This window comes from Camellia sinensis, chromosome 6 (assembly GCF_055761805.1).
Source record: "Camellia sinensis isolate YWXY chromosome 6, ASM5576180v1, whole genome shotgun sequence".
Lineage (NCBI taxonomy): Eukaryota > Viridiplantae > Streptophyta > Magnoliopsida > Ericales > Theaceae > Camellia > Camellia sinensis.
In genome coordinates, this window is record NC_138966.1 from 180,289,965 (window position 1) to 180,314,376 (window position 24,412).

General features: G+C 34.6%; 1 protein-coding gene and 1 long non-coding RNA gene across 2 annotated transcripts; one reads left to right on the forward strand and one right to left on the reverse strand.

Annotated features, from left to right (window-relative positions):
* The first annotated feature begins 2,271 nt into the window (after window positions 1–2,271).
* LOC114259396 (uncharacterized) lies at window positions 2,272–4,394 on the forward strand. Its single transcript, XR_003628254.2, has 2 exons — window positions 2,272–2,675; window positions 3,838–4,394. It is a non-coding gene; the product is annotated as an uncharacterized LOC114259396 (long non-coding RNA).
* A 12,367-nt stretch (window positions 4,395–16,761) lies between these two features.
* LOC114259395 (quillaic acid 3-O-glycosyltransferase CSL1) lies at window positions 16,762–24,139 on the reverse strand. Its single transcript, XM_028199409.2, has 8 exons — window positions 23,344–24,139; window positions 20,352–20,447; window positions 18,759–18,890; window positions 18,417–18,629; window positions 18,188–18,287; window positions 17,949–18,073; window positions 17,504–17,851; window positions 16,762–17,362 (listed from the first exon to the last, which is right to left on the reverse strand). Exons 1-8 carry the CDS (start codon window positions 23,929–23,931, stop codon window positions 16,889–16,891), a joined length of 2,076 nt encoding a protein of 691 aa, XP_028055210.2. The 5' UTR covers window positions 23,932–24,139; the 3' UTR covers window positions 16,762–16,888.
* Window positions 24,140–24,412: the final 273 nt, after the last annotated feature.

Genomic DNA, 24,412 nt, shown 5'->3' on the forward strand with positions numbered 1-24,412 from the left:
GGGATCAGTCTTGGCCCACTCCCCACTCCGAAGAGGGGAAGACCGTGGGCCTGGTCCTAGCACCCCTCCTCACTCTGAAGTAGGTAAGTCCATAACTTGGGCTCCAAGGCTTCCACTCCACAACACATGAGTGCTAACAGATCAACCAATACCATGAAAGTAAAAGGCACGTGGTGCCCGTGAATGACGGAACTTGCTCCCCTCTATTAAGGGATGTGTTACCATCACGGCTGAGGACCAGGAGGAGAACGAGGGAGCTTGATGAATAAGTCATACGATCCTTATAAAAGGTAACCTGGCTCTCCTTGAAAGAGGGGATCTCTTGCCTCTAGAAACAGATTAGTTTTCTCTATCTTGTCTCTACCAAACTCCAGTACTAACTCGACCGTCAGAGGGGTTTCCGACCAACCCCCGGTCGAGCAACCTAACTATTTGTTCCTTATGCAAGCCTTCACCCATCGGTGCACCAGGGTTTGTCCACGAAATTTCATCTTACTCTATTGCGGAAACTGGTCCACACAGAGGCCAACGCTGTGATTATTACCAAACCCAGAAAACAATCTTTACTTCTCCTGATTTAGGTCTTGGAATTTCTTTTAATTTCTTGTAATTTCTTTTACTTCTTATTACCAAACCCAGAAAACAATATTTTATTATTTTTTAATCTAGTTTCCTAATTTGGGTTCTTGTATTTTCTTTATATTCCTCTGTTCCCTTGTCATTTTTGCGGTCATAAAGTATAAATGAGATCAAAATTGTGACAACTTTTCAAATTTTGTGATCAAATTTGAACTTTCTTTTACTTCTTCTGATCTGTGTTTTCTATTTATAATCAATAGAAGAAGATCAAGAGCTTAAACATGTGTGCAAATTGTGTAACAAGAGCTTCCCCTGTGGTAGATCCTTGGGGGTCACATAAGGTCTCAGAGTGCAATGGCAGAGTGATCTCTGTTTCTCTATGTTGTTTCCCCCCCCCCCCACCAAACCACGTCGTTTTGGTGAAGAATTGATCTCATCTCCTGATTTCATTAGTGGGACAGGTATCGCGTCCTCATAAATTCACTCTACCAGATCACTCTAGGAATTCACTCTAGAATATCCTAACGCTTGGAAAACAGGCAAGCAGCAGGAAGGAGTTAGAAATTTTTAGGAGGAATCATGAAATTTGTCTTATTCTACTACTGTGTATATGGGTGATTTGCAGCCCACGTGTCCAGCCTACATCTGCAAAGAAAGAGTTATTACAAACCAAACAAGCAGCAACGTTACGTTAAGAAGCAGCAGTGTTATACCACTCTTATATTCTTTTTATATAGGTTATAGATATGGGTGTATTGCACTAATTTCTTTTGGGATTTAAAAAATACATAGCAAATTCTATAATTTTAATATAATTATAATATTTTTTTTTTGATAAGGTTGAAGGGACATACACTAATACAAATGGTGTAAAAATATAAAAAATACACAACAGAAATATACATTTCAGTATAAAGAGATAATATTATATTTTCATCCATATGACTAATAAATTATTGATGAAAAGGAAGTTATGTGAATTTTTTTTTGGCCAAGATCGTAGCATGTTAGTTTGTTACTAAAATTATATTATAACTAAAGAGGTCGTCGCCACTCCATCAGTTCGAACTCCTGACTTTTCCCCTCACCACACCTTGGCTACAAGACCATTGGTTCAAACCCAAGGTCGAACACATAAATAAGTTACTTATTGACTTATTTTAGTCACATCACCTGTCTATTTTTTTGTCTGGGTTTTTGTAATAGATAAAAAAAGTCAAAAAATAACCAATACTTAAGCCACCTTATGCCTTTGTTTGACATATAGCTTTTTTGGACTTTTTTGCTAAAATAGCCACAAAAAGATAAAATAAGCTAAAAAGTCAATAAGACAAATGTCACAACCAAATCATAATCATTTCATTTTTTCTTTCACAAAAGTCAAAAAAATAGAAAAGCCAATCCACATTCCAAACAAAGCCGTGAATTAAAACCTTAAAGAAACCTAATATAATTATGTTAAACTTATAAAGCTTGTTTTATTTTTTTTCAAATCTTAGATAACCTTATATATATATATATATAACCTATATAAAAAGAACAACAATGATTCATACCACTAAAAAAAAAGACCACTAATAGCACTAATGCATTGGGAATGCCAAAAAAAACAAGACGCCCACTGCCACACCATTAGTGGTGCTATTAGAGCACCTCTTTTAGTGCTCTCAACCATTTTTCTAAAAAGAACATAAGAGTGGTGTAACATGGTGTAACACTGGGCTTCTTCCCTTACAGATTTTGGGCTGGGCATGTGGATTCCTAGAATTTCCCAAATCGGTGCTCTCTTGCTACAAGGTTTGGATTCAAATCATCCACACCGACTATGAGGAAGAAATTTTTTTTTGCCCCTTTGAAGAACAGTCTTCACCAACCCACAGATCCACAAAAAAGCCCCCAACTTGAATTTGTAGAAGTACACAATTGCCACTGTTGTTGTCGCCTATTACATCACAATCCTATGGCGGTGTATCGTTTGCTGTTGAGTTGGGCAAATTCTGAGTTGTCTTCAAAGGGTGTAGCAGCGAAGTGGCAAAACTCTACATCTTTCAGGAGTGGTGAAACCAAGAACAATAAATACACAACCAGACAACCAGGTGTGTGAAATTCCGTACTAAGTTCTGCTTTCCTCTGTGTTATGTATTTTTTATTAGTGTTTTTGCAAACTGGAACTCCATTCAGCTTTGTATTTTAATGCTCTTTTGAGATGGCTGGACAATCTGGTATGTAGATAGCTGCTTCCATGTTTATTTGTCTTCCAAGATGTGCCACCATGTGGTTTCTATGTTCTTGTTTCTCTTTACTCTAATTTATGTGCAAATTATGCACACCACATGTTTGCTAATATGCCTATGAAAATAGAAATATAAAATTTGCATTTTTTTCCCCTTACTTCAAAATATATATATAGATATAGAGAAAATTGTATCTTAAATTGTAGAAATTATTCTTAATGCAACAGGAATTTTAGTTTCAATTCAAATGCTGTTGTATAGATATGTTATTGTAAGAGTGAAACTCCAAGGGTTTTGTTTTGTTTTGTTTTTTTTTTTTTTTGTGATTTTTCCAAACATAAATTAGTGTTAAAATATAAAAAAAATAATACAAAAAATTATTGCCATATTAAGTATGGAGGTCCGTGTAAGAAATAATACAATATCCAGATCTCTATAACTCAGAATACAATATTGAAAACAGCTTAGAATTTACAAATTTTAATATGTTCCTATTTCATTATGTCTGGGTTCCAAATGTTTAGTAGTATTGATGTGTACACGAGAATGTTACAATGGAATGAGTGGAGTTTTTGTTTTTCTTGTCAAGATTTTATCTTGAAAACATTTTATTATTCATTTTTTCTGTTGAAATTCTAGTAAAGTACTTCAAGAACCACTTTCATGGGGATTGAAAAGTCATTAAGCATGACAGAACCAACTTTTAGAAGAGGAGGAACAAGGAAAAGTAGCAAGGGTTTACGCTTTATCGAGAATAAGCGTTGACATTTAAGATTGAGCTTGTACTTTATTTCCATTTTGAATTGATATTATGCACAGATTAGGTAGCTTAGTTTCTATTCAGGAACGTGTCAATGATGTTGAATTGCTAATTATATGGTTATTTAAAGGAATGTCCTCGTTGGGTGTCATATTGTAGCCAAGTTTCTCTTTAGACTTTAACATTTGATATATAAATGGTTTCAAAAAGTATGTACGTAGATTTTTTGGGTATGTTGTGTAATGCTTTGCTGTACCACTGCAGAGCCAACAAAATGAGTTGGAGGCAAAGTTTTTTTTAGGAGAGAGCAGCCCTTGAAGCTAATTGCTAGAAGGTTTATGGATCACTATACGATAAGGTACAGAGAATGTGACTCATTAAGTGGTATGACCTATGGATTGTGTAGTTTGACACTACTTGTTTTCTTAATGCTTTTCCCAAATACGTCATAATTTCTTGTAATCAAAAGAAGTTCAAATTTATGTGAATTACCTATTTGGTTGGTTGACTTGTAATGTGAGTGGACATGTTGTAGAGGTGTGAAATTGTAAATGGCGTCGTCGAAGTTGAAGGAGTTACAAGTGAAGCCACAACGGACCTTGAGGATGATAACTCTACAAAAGGTAACTCACTTCTGTGAAAATTGCTGAATTCTTCTTCTCACTTTTGTTAGGAAACATTTTTCCACACAATTGGATCTCATCATCACATGTAACAAAAACTTCCATTTCTACTCTCTTTCCTAAAATCTGTTTCTCTACGAGTCAAATGGTTTTGAAATTATTTGATTTCGGTTATGAAACGGTTTGATTTCTATAGCATCTCTTCTCTTCTCTTCAATGATTGAAGTGGGTTTTCAAATGGTTTCTACTTCTATTTTTTGAATTGGGTTTCTAAAAGATTTCTATTTCTTGAGATGGGTATATGAAACAGTTTCCACCATCACACCATTTTTTAATTGGTTTGATGTCAGATATTAGGCATGAACACTTTGTGAAAAATGATATTAGGCATGAGGACTCTGTTGTTTGGGCTCTGGATATCAGTCCTCATGCTTTATAGAAGAATAAGTGATATCAACTCTCAAACCGAATGATTTGGTATGTGATTTTCTGGAAATATAACTATATTTCACCTATATTTTACACACTTTTTTTTCCCTCAAATTCACAAACCAAATACAATTTTTAAAGTATTTATATTGACACTGTAACGCGACGGGGGCCCAACTAGTATATATATATATATATACGTAATGCATTATGAACCATGCCTATGTAACAATGTATTAATATTGAATTCTTATTTCTATCGTGCAAGCTATCTGAAGATGACATTTTACCCACTCCAGTAATAATATATCTCATTCTTCTTCTTTTTCTACTTTCCCTCAGCAGTTTGAACAAAATACTTGAAGTGAACACATAAATCTAAATTTTTAATACAACTGGTCCATTGTGTAAACTCCATCTACAATACTTTTTTTTTTAATACTAATTAATAAGAAAAATACATTTCAATGCTTCCAAATCATGATCATAGTGTATTATCAAAAATTGTTTGTTGGTTTGGCTTAAAGTTGTTGGTATACCTCCTTATTGGAGTGTGGGACCCAATTAGTTTTGAAAAAAAAGTTTAATTTGGTTTAGTATTAATTATAATATATTTTTATATATTATATTTAATTTGTGGAGACCTAATTCAATTTGGATACAGTTAGGGTTTTATATCAAATCCCAAGACTAAACCATATATATATATATATATATATATTGTTTTGTTCTTCAAAACAAAACTATTTTGGACGGCGGCTACAAACACTTTTTGCTGAAGTACTGCGGCTGATTTGTGTGGGTGCGCAGTGGGTTTATTTCAGATTTGTGTGGGTTGATTTGGTTAATTATTTTGGGTCTTCTACAACTCTGGTTCTGAAGATTTTTGTTCATCTATTTGGTAAGGTATTTCTTCTTTGTTTATTTGTGATTATTTGGAATTCACCTAAGGGTGATTTTGTGAGACCATTAGTGTCTCGTTTGTAATCGTTTGGGAACTTATTTGGTTGATAGTGGAATCGGATTTCGATCCCGTGGACGTACCTCACATTGAGGGAACCACGTAAAAATTCTTGTGTTGCTTCTGATTTAATTTTTTCACATTAGTTTTTATTCCCATTGATTGATTTACTTGGGAGGAATCACATATTTTCCCTAACAACTGGTATCAGAGCTTACGGTTTATTTGGGTTTATTTATTTGTGTAAATCAATGGAGGGGAATGTGGGTCGTATGTCTAGTTTCAATGGAAACAATTGGGTAACTTGGAAAACTAAAATGGAGGACCTATTATTTTGTAAAGATTTGTATGGACCCATTGAGGGTGATAGTGGCAAACCCGAGGGTATGAAAGATGATTAATGGAATAGGTTTAATCGAAAAGCCGTTGGTGTTATCCGTCAATGGATTGACGACAGTGTGTTTCATCATGTTGCTACTGAAACTTCAGCACATAATTTATGGAAAAAATTAGAGGGTTTTTATGATAGGAAATCAGCCACAAATAAAGTTTTTCTGTTTCGTAAGCTGGTTAATTTAAAATATAAAGAGGGCAGCCCTATTCCGGAATATCTGAATGAAATAAAGAGTATTGTTAACCAACTTGCTTCTATGAAAATTATTTTTGATGATGAGTTGCAGGCTTTGATGCTACTTAGTTCCTTACCCGAAAGTTGGGAGACTTTGGTTGTGACAGTTAGTAATTCGGCACCTGATGGAGTTGTCACAATGGGCCAAGTCACTAGTAGCTTGTTGAATGAAGAAACTAGAAGAAAATCAACGGGTTCCTCTCATTCGGAAGCATTTGTTGTGAGAGGCCGAAGCAAAACAAGGGGGAGGAGTAAGACTCCTCATGGTCGTGATCAAAGTCGTGACAAATCAAAAGATGGTTCTTTTTCAAAGAAAGACATTGAGTGCCATTATTGCCATAAGAAAGGGCACATGAAGCGGGAATGCTGAAAGCTCAAGAATAAGGAGAAAAGGCGTGACAAAAGTGTGGACAAGAAGCAAGAAAACACAATGGCAGTTACTACCGATGATCTCATGGTCATTTGTGAAGATGATTGTATCAATTTTGTGGGCCAAGAGAGCAATTGGGTGATTGATTCTGGTGATTCTTTTCATGTGACTTCTCGAGTTGATTTCTTCACTACCTACACCGAAGGAGATTATGGTTTTGTTCGAATGGGTAATGAAGGTTTGTCCAAGATTATTGGCATGGGTGATGTTTGCTTGGAAACAAATTTGGGCTGCAAGTTGTTGCTTAAAGATGTGAGGCATGTTCCCGACATTCGCCTCAATTTGATCTCTACTGGGAAGCTAGATGATAAAGGCTTCAACAACAAATTTGGTGATGGAATATAGAAGCTCACAAAGGGTTCTTTGGTGGTGGCTAAGTGCAAGAAGACTCATACACTTTATTCGATGCAAGGAAAAATTTGTAAAGGTATTGTCAATACACTTGAAGATGATACTTCTACTGAATTGTGGCACAGGCGACTTGGGCACATGAGTGAAAAGGGGCTGCAAGTTTTGTTCAAGAAAGACCTTCTACCCGGTTTGAAAGGTACACATCTCAAAACTTGTGTTCATTGTTTGGCGGGTAAACAACATAGAGTTTCTTTTCATAAAAATGTTGCTTCTAGAAAAGAAAATGTTTTGGAGTTGATTCATTCGGATGTTTGTGGTCCTTTAAAAGTTAGAACACATGGTGGTGCACTTTATTTTGTTACTTTCATTGATGATTATTCAAGGAAAGTTTGGGCTTTTCTACTAAAAATTAAAGATCAAGTTCTAGAAGTATTTAAGCATTTTCAGGCCATGGTTGAAAGAGAAACATGGCAGAAATTGAAGTGCATCCGATCAGACAATGGTGGTGAATACATTGGGCCATTTGATGAGTATTGTCGCAGCCAAGGTATTCGGCACCAAAAGACAGTTAAGAAGACTCCTCAACAAAATGGCGTTGCCGAGAGGATGAACCGCACCATTGTGGAAAGAACTAGGTGTTTGCTTTCACAAGCTAAATTGCCAAGATCCTTTTGGGGTGAGGCAATGAAGACAGCAGTTGACGTGATCAATTTGTCTCTTTCATATCCTTTGAATGGTGATGTTCCAGAAAGAGTTTGGACCGGTAAACATGTATCTTATGAGCACTTGAGAGTGTTTGGTTGCCGAGCTTTTGTTTACATTCCAAAGGATGAGAGGTCCAAGCTTGATAATAAGTCAAGACAATGTATTTTCTTGGCTATGTGCGTGATAAATTTGGGTATAGATTGTGGGATCCGGTCGACAAGAAAGTCATTCGAAGCCGTGATGTTGTGTTTCTTGAAGACCAAACAATTGAAGACTTTGGCAAAGGTGATCAACCGAAGCCAAAAACTAGTGATCTCATTGACATGGATCCATCTCCTTCATCTTCGGTGGATGATGAAAATGGGGGAGATGTGCAGCCACCTATTGAAGATGTAGAAGATGATGCTAATCCTAATGAAGTTGAGTCAGAAATTGAGGAAGAGCATCCAACTCAAGAACCGCCACCACAACTTGAGTTGAGGAAATCTACAAGGGACCGACAACTTTCAAGAAAGTATCCTCCCAATGAATTTGTGTTGATTTCCGATCAAGGGGAGCCTGAGAGTTACCAAAAAGCAATTGAACATGCAAAGAAAGGTGATTGGAAAAAGGCCATGGACCAGGAGATGAATTCCTTGCTTGAAAACCAGACTTATGATTTAGTGAAGTTGCCTAAAGGGAGGAAAATTTTGAAAAATAAGTGGGTTTTCAAATTGAAGAATGATGGCAAGAATCTGAGGTACAAAGCACGTCTTGTTGTGAAAGGATTTGGGCAAAAGAAAGGTATTGACTTTGATGAGATTTTCTCACCGGTTGTAAAGATGTCTTCTATTCGGGTTGTACTTGGCATGGCTGCAAGTATGAACCTTGAAGTTGAACAACTTGATGTGAAGACCACATTTCTTCATGGTGATCTTGAAGAAGAAATTTACATGGAGCAACCGGAAGGTTTTGTAAAAAAAGGGAAAGAGAAATTTGTTTACAAATTGAAGAAAAGTTTGTATGGTCTCAAGCAAGCCCCGCGGCAATGGTACAAAAAATTTGACTCTTTCATGATGAATAATGGTTTTTCTAAAACCACTTCAGATCATTGTGTGTTTGTGAAAAAATTTTCGGATGGCAAATTTATTATTCTTCTGCTTTATGTTGATGACATGTTAATTGTGGGTCAAGATTCTACCATGATAAACAGGTTGAAATTGGAGTTGAGCAAGTCTTTTGCTATGAAAGATTTGGGGCCGGCAAAGCAAATTCTTGGTATGAAAATTGTTCGTGATCGTAAAGAGGGGCTGATTTGGTTGTCTCAAGAAAACTACATTGAGAAAGTTCTTGAGAGGTTCAATATGGATAAAGCAAAGTCGGTTGGTTGTCCACTTGCGGGTCACTTCAAGCTTAGTTCGAATCAATGTCCTACAAGTGAGAAAGACAAGGAAGAGATGCTGAAAGTTCCTTATGCTTCAGCAGTTGGTTCTTTGATGTACGCCATGGTTTGTGCTGGAAATTTGTGTTAATGTATATAATAAGATAGTGGCATATGATAGTGGTGTTGATGGCATGTATGATAGTGGTGTTGGTGGCATATATAGAATATGATAGTGGTAGATAATAAGATAGTGGCATATGATAGTGGTGTTGGTGGCATGTATATAATATGATAGTGGTGTTGGTGGCATGTATAGAATATGATAGTGGTAGATAGTGGTAATATATAATATGTAAGTGGCATATAATGGGTTATAATGATGTTTGTAATATCTCCTATATAAGGAGTGTCATTTGGTCTTGTAAGATAAGAAGTTTTGAATATAACAAAAATATATTCCTTCTTCCTCATATTTTCGGAGTTCTTCTTCCTCATATTTTCTAAGTTGGTATCAGAGCAACAAAAAACACAGCAACCCTAAAACCGTCATAGCCATGTCGGAAGTCACGTCCGAAACCACTTCAACCCCTGCCGCTGTCATTCCGGTGAAAACGTCCAACTCTCACTCTGTCCAAATCACCACCATCCGCCTAAATGGTGATAATTTTCTCCGCTGGTCACAATCTGTCCGGATGTATATCCGTGGGCAAGGAAAGATCGGTTACATCACTGGTGACAAGAAGGCTCCTGCTGTTAATGATCCACTGTTCGACAGTTGGGACGCTGAAAACTCCATGGTTATGACATGGTTGGTCAATTCCATGGAGGAGGATATAAGCTCTAATTACATGTGCTATACTACTGCACAAGAATTGTGGGATAATGTTAGTCAGATGTATTCTGACCTAGGAAATCAATCTCAAGTTTTCGAATTAACTTTGAAGTTGGGAGAGATTCGTCAAGGAGATGATTCCGTCACCAAATATTTCAATTCGTTGAAAAGGTTGTGGCAGGATCTTGACATCTTCAACACATACGAATGGAAATCAGTTGACGACTGCAACCACCACAAGAAAACTGTGGAAGACAGCCGTATTTACAAGTTTCTTGCCGGCCTCAACATTGAGTTCGATGAAGTGCGAGGAAGAATTATTGGCAGACCTCCTCTCCCATCCATTGGCGAAGTATTTGCCGAAGTCAGAAGGGAAGAGAGTCGAAGGAGCGTCATGCTTAAGAAAAAAGGTACTGGTGAATCAATTGAAATTTCTGCTTTAATTAGCGATGCTGCGGCCAACAAGGCTGCAAATTATCAGCGCAGGTTTGATGATAAGCCACGGGTCTGGTGTGATTTTTGCAACAAGCCTCGCCATACACGCGAAACGTGTTGGAAGATCCATGGCAAACCTGTCAACTGGAAAAGCAGCAAACAAGGAGAGAAGAATCGTGACTTTCCTACCGCTAATGAAACCGATTCAGGTCCCTTCAACAAAGAGCAGATTGATCAACTCTTAAAGCTGATAAAATCCAACTCCTCATCCGGTACTCCTAGTGTTTTGTTGGCACAAACAGGTAGAAATCCTAAAGCCTTCTCTTGCCTAAACTTCTCTCCGTGGATCATAGATTCCGGTGCCTTCGATCACATGACTAGTTTTTCCCATTTATTTAGTACCTATTTCCCTTGTTCTAGTCATGACAAAATCAGAATAGCCGATGGTAGTTTTTCACCTATTGCAGGAAAAGGATTTATTAAACTAACTGAGAAAATTAATCTCAATGTTGTTCTTCACGTCCCCAACTTAGCCTGTAACCTTTTGTCTGTCAGTAAACTATCTAAGGATTCTAATTGTCGTGTTACATTTTTTGAATCCCATTGTGAATTTCAGGACCAGAACTCGGGGATGATGATTGGGCGTGCTAGGATGCTTGAAGGTCTTTACTACTTTGATGAAGTACCTGTTAGTAATAAAAAAACTCAGAGCTTTAATAGTACTAGTTCAATCTCTGTTCGAGAAAAAATAATGCTATGGCACTATAGGCTAGGACATCCTAGTTTTCTTTATCTGAAACATTTATTTCCAGAATTATTTCAAGGGATTGATTGTTCTTCTTTTCATTGTGAAAGTTGCATTTTTGCAAAATTTCATCGCTCTACTTATTTGCCAAAACCTTACCAGGCTTCCAAACCTTTTTATTTGATTCATAGTGATGTTTGGGGCCCTTCTAAAATCACTACTCTTTCTGGTAAAAGATGGTTTGTTACATTTATTGATGACCATACCCGCTTTTGTTGGATTTATTTGATGAATAAAAAATCTGACGGGAAAAATTTATTCACAAATTTTTACAATATGATTGAAAACCAATTTCAAACCAAAATTGGTATTTTACATTCTGATAATGGAACAGAATATTTCAATGAGCAATTGGGTGAGTTTTTGGAAAAAAAGGGGATTTTTCATCAATCTACATGTCGGGATACCCCTCAACAAAATGGCATTGCAGAACGAAAAAATAAACATCTACTTGAAGTAGCACGTGCTATAATGTTTTACATGCATGTTCCTAAATATTTATGGGGTGAAGCAATTTTAACAGCCTCTTATTTGATAAACAGGATGCCTACAAAGGTGTTAACATACAAAACACCTTTTGATTGTCTCAAAACTTTTTTTCCTGACACGAGGTTGTTTTCTGATTTACCCGCCAAAGTTTTTGGATGTACTGCCTATGTTCATGTTCCCAGTCAATTTCGTTCAAAACTTGACCCCCGTGCTATAAAATGTGTTTTTTTTTGGGTTATTCCTCAAACAAAAAGGGGTATAAGTGTTTCGATCCTCAAACCAAGAAATTTCATGTGAGTATGGATGTGTCATTTGTGGAAACAAAATCCTATTTCCCCAACACTTCTCTTCAGGGGGAGACAAGTGGAGTAGAAGACCGTTTTTGGGATATTTCTATCCCGCTCCCCAATGTCATTTATCCTACACAAACACCACATCTGTCTGATAATGATCACTTAGGAGAACCAAGTTCTATGGTGCCTAGTCAAGAAGATTCTTGTTTAGGGGGAGAAGTACTACAAAATAATCTAAATCCTGAGCTTCAGGTTTATACTAGGAAGCGATTTCATCTGAGGAATAATGACCCGAATGTCCATCCTAATGACCCGAATGTCCACCCGAGTTCTGGCATCGAAATTTTAGGTAATCCTATTCCTTCTATTTCCGACCTTGATGTTCCTATAGCAATTAGGAAAGGTGTCCGAAATTGCATTAAACATCCTATTGCAAATTACCTCTCCTATCAAAGACTGTCTAAAACCCATAGAGCTTTCACATCTAGGATTTCACACTTGTTTGTTCCAAGGAATATACAGGAAGCATTGGATGATCCGAATTGGAAATTAGCAGTCATGGAGGAGATGAATGCTTTAAGGAGAAGTGGTACTTGGGAGATAGTTGATCTACCCAAAGACAAGAAAACAGTTGGGTGTAAATGGGTGTTTACGATAAAATGTAACGCAGATGGAAGCGTTGAGAGATACAAGGCGAGACTGGTGGCTAAAGGCTTCACTCAAACTTATGGGATCGACTATCAGGAGACGTTTGCTCCTGTTGCTAAAATAAATTCCATCCGAGTACTGTTATCTCTTGCAGTAAATTCAGATTGGCCTCTACATCAACTTGACATTAAAAATGCATTTCTCAATGGTGATCTTGAAGAGGAGGTGTTCATGAGCCTACCGCCGGGATTTGAGCAGAGACTTGGAAGCGACAGAGTATGCCGATTGAACAAGTCATTATACGGACTCAAACAATCACCAAGAGCGTGGTTTGAACGCTTTGGGAAGGCAGTTATCAGTTGTGGCTTCTCGCAGAGTCAAGCAGATCACACAATATTTTATAAACATTCAAAAAACAGTAAAATTGCAATTTTGATTGTTTATGTTGATGACATCATTTTAACTGGTAATGATGAAGTAGTGTTAGCAGCCCTCAAAGAGAAACTCGCAAAAGAATTTCACATTAAGGATCTGGGAGCCCTCAAGTATTTCCTCGGAATGGAATTTGCAAGATCCAATGAAGGTATATTTGTTAATCAGAGAAAATATGTTCTTGGTCTCCTTGGAGAAACAGGTATGCTTGGTTGTAAGATGGTGGAGACTCCGATCGAGCCTAACTTGAAGTTACAAGCTGCTAAGGCTGAAGAAGTCAAAGAGAGGGAACAATATCAGCGACTTGTAGGGAAATTGATTTACTTGTCTCATACGCGGCCTGATATTGCCTTTGCAGTCAGCATGGTAAGTCAGTTCATGCACTCACCAGGGGCAGAGCACTTTGAGGCCGTTTATAAGATCTTAAGATATTTGAAAGGAACTCCAGGGAGAGGCTTACTGTTCAAGAAACATGGACATCTTCAAGTTGAAGTATACACAGATGCAGACTGGGCAGGAAGTGTTACAGACAGGAGATCAACATCCGGATACTGCTCCTTTGTAGGTGGGAACCTAGTTACATAGCGGAGTAAAAAACAGAATGTGGTAGCTAGAAGTAGTGCAGAAGCAGAGTTCAGAGCTGTTGCCCATGGAATCTGTGAAGTAATGTGGATTAAAAGAATTCTTGAAGAATTAAAGCTTTCTCACCCGACACCTATGAAGGTCTATTGTGACAACAAAGCAGCTATATCTATAGCTCATAATCCAGTTCTACATGATCGCACAAAACATATAGAAGTGGATAAACATTTCATCAAGGAGAAAATCAATGTTGGCATAATCTGTATGACCTACCTTCCAACAGGTGAACAATTAGCTGATGTGCTAACGAAGGGACTACACAAGAAGCAATTTGATAAGCTGACTAGCAAGCTGGCTATGGAAGATATCTTCAAACCAGCTTGAGGGGGAGTGCTGGAAATTTGTGTTAATGTATATAATAAGATAGTGGCATATGATAGTGGTGTTGATGGCATGTATGATAGTGGTGTTGGTGGCATGTATAGAATATGATAGTGGTAGATAATAAGATAGTGGCATATGATAGTGGTGTTGGTGGCATGTATATAATATGATAGTGGTGTTGGTGGTATGTATAGAATATGATAGTGGTAGATAGTGGTAATATATAATATGTAAGTGGCATATAATGGGTTATAATGATGTTTGTAATACCTCCTATATAAGGAGTGTCATTTGGTCTTGTAAGATAAGAAGTTTTGAATATAACAGAAATATATTCCTTCTTCCTCATATTTTCTAAGTGTTTGTACAAGGTCGGATGTTGCTCATGCCGTTGGTGTGGTGAGTCGATTTCTCTCTAATCCGGGTAAAGAACATTGGGCAGCGGTAAAATGGATTTTAAGGTATCTTCGAGGGACTTCGAAGGTGTGTTTGTATTTTGAGGATGGTAAGCCGATGCTTGATGGGTTCACGGATTCTGACATGGCCGGTGATGTTGATTCTAGGAAATCTACTTCGGGGTATTTGATGACTTTTGCAGGGGGAGCTGTGGCATGGCAATCTAAATTACAAAAATGTGTTGCTCTCTCAACTACCGAAGCTGAATTTATTGCCATTACGGAAGCTTGGAAAGAAGAGTTATGGTTGAAGAAATTCTTGCAATAATTGGATTTGAGGCAAGAAAAGTATGTGCTTTATTGTGATAGTCAAAGTGCTATTCACTTGAGTAAAAATTCTACTTTTCATTCGAGATCGAAACACATTGATGTGAGATACCATTGGATTCGTGATGTGTTGGATTCGAAATTGTTGCAACTCGAAAAGGTTCACACGGATGATAATATTTCGGATATGTTGACACAGACTTTGTCGAGGGATAAACATTTGAAGTGTTGAACTTTGGTAGGTATGGTTGATATCTCCACCTAAATTGATAGGGGGAGAATTGTTGGGTATACCTCCTTATTGGAGTGTGGGACCCAATTAGTTTTGGAAAAAGAGTTTAATTTGGTTTAGTATTAATTATAATATATTTTTATATATTATATTTAATTTGTGGAGACCTAATTCAATTTGGATACAGTTAGGGTTTTATATCAAATCCCAAGACTAAACCATATATATATATATATATTGTTTTGTTCTTCAAAACAAAACTATTTTGGACGGCGGCTACAAACATTTTTTGCTGAAGTACTGTGGCTAATTTGTGTGGGTGTGCAATGGGTTTATTTCGGATTTGTGTGGGTTGATTTGGTTAATTATTTTGGGTCTTCTACAACTCTGGTTCTGAAGATTTTTGTTCATCTATTTGGTGAGGTCTTTCCTCTTTGTTTATTTGTGATTGTTTGGAATTCACCTAAGGGTGATTTTGTGAGACCATTAGTGTCTCGTTTGTAATCGTTTGAGAACTTATTTGGTTGATAGTGGAATCGGATTTCGATCCCGTGGACGTACCTCACATTGAGGGAACCACGTAAAAATTCTTGTGTTGCTTCTGATTTAATTTTTTCGCATTAGTTTTTATTCCCATTGATTGATTTACTTGGGAGGAATCACATATTTTTCCTAACAAAAGCCTCAATCAAAAACATAAATAAATAAAATAAATTTGTTTTCCCCTTGCTTGTCCTTGGGTTGAGATTAAAATACATTGCTTATTTTGCCAATAATATTAGCCATTAGAACAATATGGTCAAAATTTATGTCACAAATGTAGAAATATCCACATATATAGATAAATTATTTTGGTATACATTCTTCTACTTTAGTGAACCATTGGACTACATTTTTCCAATAAGAAATTCCCATTTCATTTGCATTGACAATCAAGTATAACAACATCCATTTTTCAAGTAGGAAATGAAATCAGATCCATAATGCGTGTAGTATCACTTTGTGATCTACTGATTGACAACAACAACAACAAAAAGAAGTCAGAAATGAAATATATAGAGAAATAAACAGAAGTAGCCAATACTAAGGCCTCCAAGCTTTCATTTTGCCTATCTTTGATATCAGCTTTTCAAGTATGGGATGACTGAGAACTGAAGTAACAGAGGAGAGGAAAACTTGCCCAAACAACTCCACTATGTTTCCTTCAATAATCACCCTTCTCACTCCACCAATCAAGCACACCACATTCAATAATCAATATGGATAATATTATCAAGGGCACCATGAAAATTTTGGCCCCTTGGAAATCAAATTTACCTTTCTCATATTTTCAAGCTTTTCTTGGTCAATGACTTTGTTTGTCAGCCTAAAATTCACCTTCACTACGCCTATTCCAACATCTAGTCATCCAACCAAGCTTCCTGTTACAGATTTTATCATCCAAATTCTATATTCATTCCACCAAGTTCTCATCGAGCCGCCAGTAGCGCAGATTTCGTATAAATGTTGACCAAGGGAAGATGCATATACAGTTGGATAAAGTATAACAAAATCTATTTAGTTTTAATAGAAAAAAACACATATTACCACCCTAAACTGTTTTTGGAAATTACGGAGAGACCCTCATCAAAAAAGGGGATCAAGTTGAAATCGCTCTGCTGGCCAATGCTGCTCATTCAATTATCCAGCACTCCTGCTTGGGTATTTATTAATGATTATTTAATTATTCTAACCTTATTTGATAAAACATAAGGATAAATGTGCACTTTTTCAAATTAAATAGTAATGCACAAATTTATAAAAAGAAAGAGAAAAATAAATTTAGAAAAACCCACACAGCTTCATTAATCATCCCAAGTTTTGAAATCTTTTGTATTACTCCAGTGAAATCATTTCATAATCTCCATTTTTAACATGGAAAATGTACAGATAGATCTTTAAGTTTAAATAAAACTACCCGATTACAAGACCTCAAGCTTTTCTCTTGCCTTTCTTTTGCACAATCCCTTCAAGTATAGGATAACTAAAAACTAGGATCAAAGATGAAAGAAAAACTTGTGCAAACATCTCATCAAAAGTCTTCTCAGTAATCAGCCCTTTCAATCCCCCAATGAAGCAAACTATGTTCAATACGACTAATATTGTTAAGGGCACCATGAAAAGCTCTGCTCCCTCGAAGTCAAATTTACCTTTCTCATATTTTTCGAGCTTTTCTTGGTCAATCGCTTTGTTTGTCAACCTGAAATTCACTTTGGCTATGCCCATCCATTTCATGAGCACATCTAGACATCCAAACAAACACGCTGTGACGGACTTTATCATCCAAATTCTCTGTTCATTCCACCATGAACTAATTGAGCCACCACTAGAAAGGACTTCGTATAAATGTTGACAAAGTGAAGATGCATATACAATTGCAAATAACGCAAACCATGTGCTTGAAAGCTGGAAAAAAACAGAAAAAAAAAATCGATCAAGATTGCAGCATCTAAGCATGACAAGATTGTATGATTGTGAAGCTATCTGTTGTTTGTGTGTGTGAAATTAAGAAAAAAATTTAAAAAAAGAATGTGATGAGAATTTTACCTTTGGGTACACTGGAATGCCAGTCAACAAGCAAAGCTGAGGGATGGTTGCGTATAACAGGAAAGCAAGAGAGTGAAATGATACAAATGTGAAGTATCCATAGCACATGCTCTGAAGAATAGACATTCTTGACAGACCATATGTGAGAGGGCTGAACTTTGAAAGACCAACTTGAACCAATCCAGAACTCCATTTACGTTGTTGCACCATGGCATCTTTCATGTCAATTGTGGTACATCCCAAGAAGCACGGCCTTTTGGGATAAAGATAAACAGATTTCCACCCTTTGCAGTGCAAAAGATAACCAGTGAATGTACTCTCCAACAAAGAATCATAAGAGTAACCTATCTGTTATCCACCCAACAAAAATATTCAGTGTCATCTAACAACATAATAATGTTCAAGAAGATTATCAAAAATTTCATGGGATGTATAATAAACTTGCCTCTCTACCCCATTTTGTGCCTTTCTCAAAGGTGCAAGAAGCCAAATTCCTAGCTTCTTCTATTAATATTGATCTTGATACAATTCTCTTTCCATAGCTTTTTTCTGACTCGTGAAGAAAAGTATCTGTAAAATTAAAAAATAAAAATAAAAAATGATTGAAGAATTGATAAATGAATTATCTTTCACAGAACAGTTGTCAAATGAATCTATAGTTAGACCACAAAAGTATAGGCATACCCATTTGGTTAGCACTTCCAAAGAGTGCCTTTCTCTTTACGTAATAGCCAGTACCAGTGAATAAAGGGCCACTTAGCCCATCCATGCCTTGCCATTTTGTCTGAAATTGGACAGAAGTGTTAGCAATTTTGTGAAAAAAGACACAAAAAATTAAAAGCTCACATGGACTTTAGACATGAGAGTGGGCGTAGAAGGAATAGAAATTGGCTTAATTAATTAGCATGGGCACCTTGTAAGCCGATCTTGCTTGGCTGTCATAGATATCATTCTTGCTTACATTATAGAAGATTTGAGGATATTGTACAAAAGCAAGAGATTGAGAGATTTGAGGGTCAAGATGGAAGCACATTGCTTGTCGAGCTGAGGTTGGATCGTTACAGTACATGTCACAGTCAAGTACTAGCACATAAGAGCCGTTACTCATTATCTCTGACACTCGAAGCTGCAGTCAAAGGTAGAACTTTTAAGGTCATGTCGAGAGGGATATATGATATATCCACATACACATCCGTGCGCACACAAGCATATATAGAGAGGGACAGAAAGAGAAGCTTAGAAATGTGACACATACCAAAGCATTGAGGGCTCCGGCCTTGAAATTATGAGGGTGAGATGGTCTTTTTTCACGAGATACATAGACAAGAAGAGGCAACCTAGTTTGGTCATTGTTGTCCTCACCATGTTTTCCATTGTCATGTATTACCTACGTCATATCCACCAAATTCTACTTATACTCTTTGATGATATATACTATGGATATGAAAGAAAAGAAGTTACAGTCATGACATCCAGTCACTAGAGGTGCCAATTTGCTTGGTAAAGTTCTTGTTAGTACTATAAGAATTTCTACCTTCATTTAAATTAAGCGGTTTTTTTGGAAAGGAAGGGCTATTTCCCTTGCATATAGTCCCTGACATGAAATTAATAACACTGATAATAACAATATTGAATAAAATAATTTAATTTTCAATATAATTTACGTATTGTTACAAAGCCCCTAAAAATATGGAAGAGACAATACACAGGCACTATTAGCCATTAGATCTTTAAAATTAGGTAAATTACAAATACACCCCTGAAGTTTGTTTAAAATACGAATTACACCATGTGATTTGGAAAATTATAAATACCTCCCTGTCAAAATTTTTTATTTAACAGAATTAATTGAAAAGTAGTAAAATTTCTATCTATTCATCTATACAATAATAAAATTATCTAAATTATTAATTGAAATAAAATTTTAACATTATTAAAAACTGTTAATTAACTTAATGATTGATTAATAAAATGACCTATTTGTTATGTAATTAGAAACTTTAGGAGGCATAATATAATTTTTAAAACTACAGGGATAATTTATAATTTAAATAAACCTCAAGAGGTGTGTTTTTAATTTATCTTTAAAATTATTTGGTGATTTTTTAGTATTATTTTACACCATTCATTTTATCACACTACTTAAAAGCCAACATAAAAGTGGTAAGTATTACTATTTCAACCAATAAAAAAATAAGTTAAAGTACTATATAGATTTACTCTAGAATCATACTGTAATTTTCCTTATGGCCATGCCCCACCAAGTTTTAATTTTTTTATAAAAATAAAAAATTAAAGTTATTTTTAAAAAAAAAATTAACAAAAAAGACAAAAGGAAGGGATAAAATTTTTTTTTTTAAATATATATCTATACTTTTGTATTAAGTAAAAGGGAGGTTTTTAATCCCAAGACCTGTAGGATTTTAATATCCCAATCTGAATTTTTTAAATTTCTTATTAAAAAAAAAAAACTCAGTATTTATTGATTTGGTCAAAATCTCCTAATCAGCATTTATTAACTTTTTTCAATCCACATATCTTTTTCACATGCCTGCATTAATTGATTTGGTCAAAATCTCCTGATCAACATTTAAAATCCCATCATACAAATAATTATCGATACAATCCGTATATAGTTACTGCAGTACCATTTTCTACTTCTCACATACAATATGGTTAGTGATAAGATTATTAAATTATTTTTATAAAAAATTTTAAAAAACATAATTTATATATTAAAAAAATCTAAAATAAATATAAATATATATAATCATCCCGTATATATAGTACGGGTGATAGACTAGTAAATAAATAAATAAAAGTCCCCAAACAAAGCCTTTCTGCATACCTCTACGCAAGGAGGATGATCGTTCACGGCACATTCTTCAATATCATTGCATTCAGTAGCTTTCTCCACATTTTTCTTGAATAATTCATATGTGGACTGCACGAACAAGTTAATTACCATTAGCTAAAACCTCGTTTTCACATCATTATATAACTAGCCTATCACCCGTGCATAGTATGAAATAATTATAAATATTTATATTTATTTTAAATTTTTTTTAATATATAAATTATATTTTTTAAGATATTTTATAAAAATAATCTAATAATCTAAGATTTAAGGAATTTTTTTTATACTTGTTCTTAATGCATTAAAGTATTATTATAAAAGTAAGATTTAGGAGTTGTAATAAATTAATAAATGCTAAGGTATTTTTTATATAAATTATGTTTTTTAAGATATTTTATAAAAATAATTTAACAATCTAAGGTTTAAGGAATTTTTTTTATATTTATTCTTAATGCATTAAAGTGCTGTTATAAGGGTAAGGTTTGGGGTTGTGAGAAATTAATAAATGCTAAGGTGTTTTTTTTTAAATTAAAAAATCGAGAAATTTAAATTCGAATATTGAAACTCCTACAAAACTTGTAGGTTAGATATAGATATAAATAAATAGATAGATATAAATATAGATATAGATATTTATATTTGTTTTAAATTTTTTTTAATATACCAATTATTTGTTTTGGAAAAGCTACAGTAATTATGAGAGAAGTCAAAAAGTCTTGTGGGTTGAGAGAAGTTAATAAATGCTGAGGTTAATTTTTTTTTTAAAAAAAAAACAAAAAATTAGAAAATTAAGATTGACATTGGAGCTCCCACAGCCTTGCGGGTTAGAAACACCTTTTTACTTAATATATAGTATAGATGATTGTTAATTATTTTATTAAAAAATCTAAGTTTTCTACTATGGTTAACAAAGCGTAATTTTGTTTTTATATATAGATAAAGTGTGTGACATTTCCACAACAATATAGAACACTAAACTTGATTGGAAACAATAAAAGATGCTCCAATAATAAACACTAAAAAAAAATTAGCATATGTAATTTAACGAGCTGTTTGGGAATTTTTAAATAAGTTTTTTTTATTGATTTGTTTTAAATTATGTCAAATTTTTATTTTTCTAATCTAGATGAATTTAAAAAGTATTTTTTTTTTTGCAAAATTCATTAAAAAAATTAAAAAACCAAAACAAGTTTAAAAAATTCACTATTTTTTGCTTTTTGTCTTTTCTAGATTTTTATTGATTTTTTTTTAAAAAAAAAATTGGGTAACTTACTAACAAGTACTCATATAACAAAAGAAAAAGACAAAATATATCAATCTCAAATCATTTATTACTAAATTCAATATATTTTTTAATGAATTTTAAAACACTTCATAATTATTTTATACTTTTTGAATACATTTTTTTCTCACATCCCCGATCTAAACGGTTAGGTGTTGTCCCTTATAGCACAACACGCTTGTTGTGAGGCCCACTGGGAGGTTCAGAGTTTATTTTTATAATCTGAACGATTATATTATAAGGTTTATCAAATAGATTATTCATAAAAAGAAAATTTTTAAAAAATTAGATCAATTAGATATTTATAAACCCATAACAAGTCACATTTGTTTTAAATAAAAAAAAAAATTGATTGGTACAATTTTAATAATTTTTTTAACTAATTAAGACTGATCAGAGATTACATATGTTCAGTTAATCTAAATTTTTTTATAAATAAAATAATTAATATATTTTATAATATAAATAATTCAAATTAAAAATAAAAATAAAAATCAAGACACACTCTATAAACCTCAGCCCCAGATAGATTTTTAAAAGAGAGAAGTGATTCGGGGGTGTAAGTAGAGTCTAATCAAAACCATACCAATATGACAAAAAAAAAAAATAAATAAATAAATAAAAAAATAAGATTAATAATTTAAAACACCTCTAACACTCATAATTTAAAGCTTTCAATTATTTTACTTTAAAACGTTATCGGATTCTTTTCAGTGGACTATCTTGCCCCCACTGATGCGAGTGCTCTATAGGGTTATGTCAGTGTCATGTCAGTGTTCACATGTCTGTATCTAATTTGTTGTATCCAATAATGCCAGTGTAGTTTAAAAATGGTTTATTTTAACTTTCAGTTTAATTTAAACTATTTTAATGTGTTTGGTTTAGTTTATAACTTATAACTTATAACTTATAATTATTTGAAAGTCAGAAATCAGCTTATTTTTTGAGTGGAGCAAGAGATGCTTAATTTATAAATTAAAAATCAGCTTATGTTCATAGTTATAAGTTATAAACTATTTAAGCATAAGTTATAAGTACTTTTCTACAACTCTACCAAACATGGCCAATATAAAAAGAGGAAAGTTAGATTTTTTTTATTAAAATAATCAGCGGTGCTAGGGACCTGGGCACCCCAGCACCCTAGTTTTTTTTCATTAGTCAATCAATTTTTTTTTTTTTTTATTCCAATCACTCACAGCCACGTGGGCTAGGGGTCACTGGAGTCATTGGGGTGAGGTCTGCCGCATTTTTTTAAAATAATTATGAAAAATTTATGATTTTTTAATTATCTTAATTAGTATATAATATTTTATTTTAACTGTAATTCAAGAGTCATAAAGATTTCATAATTATTTTCATGATTTTCCATGATAGTATTTGTTTATTATATTTTATTTATGTAATATATGAGTAGAAATAGAAAATTTTGAATACATAAATTTAAATATATTATATCTATAATTTATCAAATTTATTTTCTATATTAAATATAATTGCTATATCTATAAGTAGAAATATAATTTATTTTCTATATAATATATTTTAAATATATTATATCTATAATTTATCAGATTTATTTTCTATATTAATTTAATTTCTATAATTTGAATTACACGTCAATCTAATTAAATAAAACGTTATCAATTTAATATAAAAAAATAAAATAGAATTAAAGTAACCGAAGTTATATGAAAACCTTACCTTGATCTCACCTTCCTCGGCCCTAAATTGATCACTCCTAAGAGCACGTTCCTCATCACCAAACGATGAAAAATAAGCAAGAGGACATCTACTCTTAATCCCATACTTCCTACAAAACGGAATCCAAATCCTCGCAAACTCACACGCCTCCTTCATCGCATTCCTCGTCACCTTCGAACCACCGTCGTCTGACAAATACACCGCCAGCTTCTCCGCCGGATAGTCGAGCCCCATCGCCGACAACACCGTGTTCATCACCTCCACCGTCGGCTCCTTCTTAGGATCGGCGGTGCAGATGAACACGTCCACCCCGGGCAACTCTGAGTTGCCCGGGAGCTTTTCCGGGTACACTGTCCGGCTGACCGGCCTCCACCGGAAGGCTTGTACGAGGAACCATGCGAAGGTGAAGATGAGCTCGGATATGGTGACGAGAGTCCATGATAAGACTGGTACGTCGCCGAGGAAGAGGTGGGAGATTCTGTAGTAGAGTAGGGCTAGTGTGGCTACGGAGTGGAAGAGAATGTGGAGCCTGTTAATAGTGGCTCGAGCTTGCTGAACTGTGCAAGTGTGGAGGGTTTGAGTCGCCATTTTTGTTTTCTCAGCTCATAAGAGAGCTTTCTCTTGGTATTTATATAAGTTGCAACTTGGATATTTAAATAATTTTTTTTTTTGTTTCTTGTTTTTTTTTTTTTTGGCGATTGTGTTGACATTTTGCCAATTCTAAATATACCACACCACACTGTAACATCAAAGAAGAGTGTGGGTTGAACTTATCCGGACAATTATAGTTAAAATTTGAGACAATTATCCGGATACGTAGATTCATCATAGTCCAATTCAGATTAATTTAATTTTTTTGTATATGCACAAAAGAAAATGTTTCGTAACTCAAATTTTGTGGCTCAAAAGTGATTCAAATGGCCAAAACGACGTCGTTTTGGACATTTTTGTATTGTTCTGTACTTAAAACGACGTCGTTTTGGACATTTTTGTATTGTTCTGTACTTAAAACGACGTCGTTTTAGCCATTTGAGCCACTTTTGAGTCACAAAATTTAAATTACGTAGCA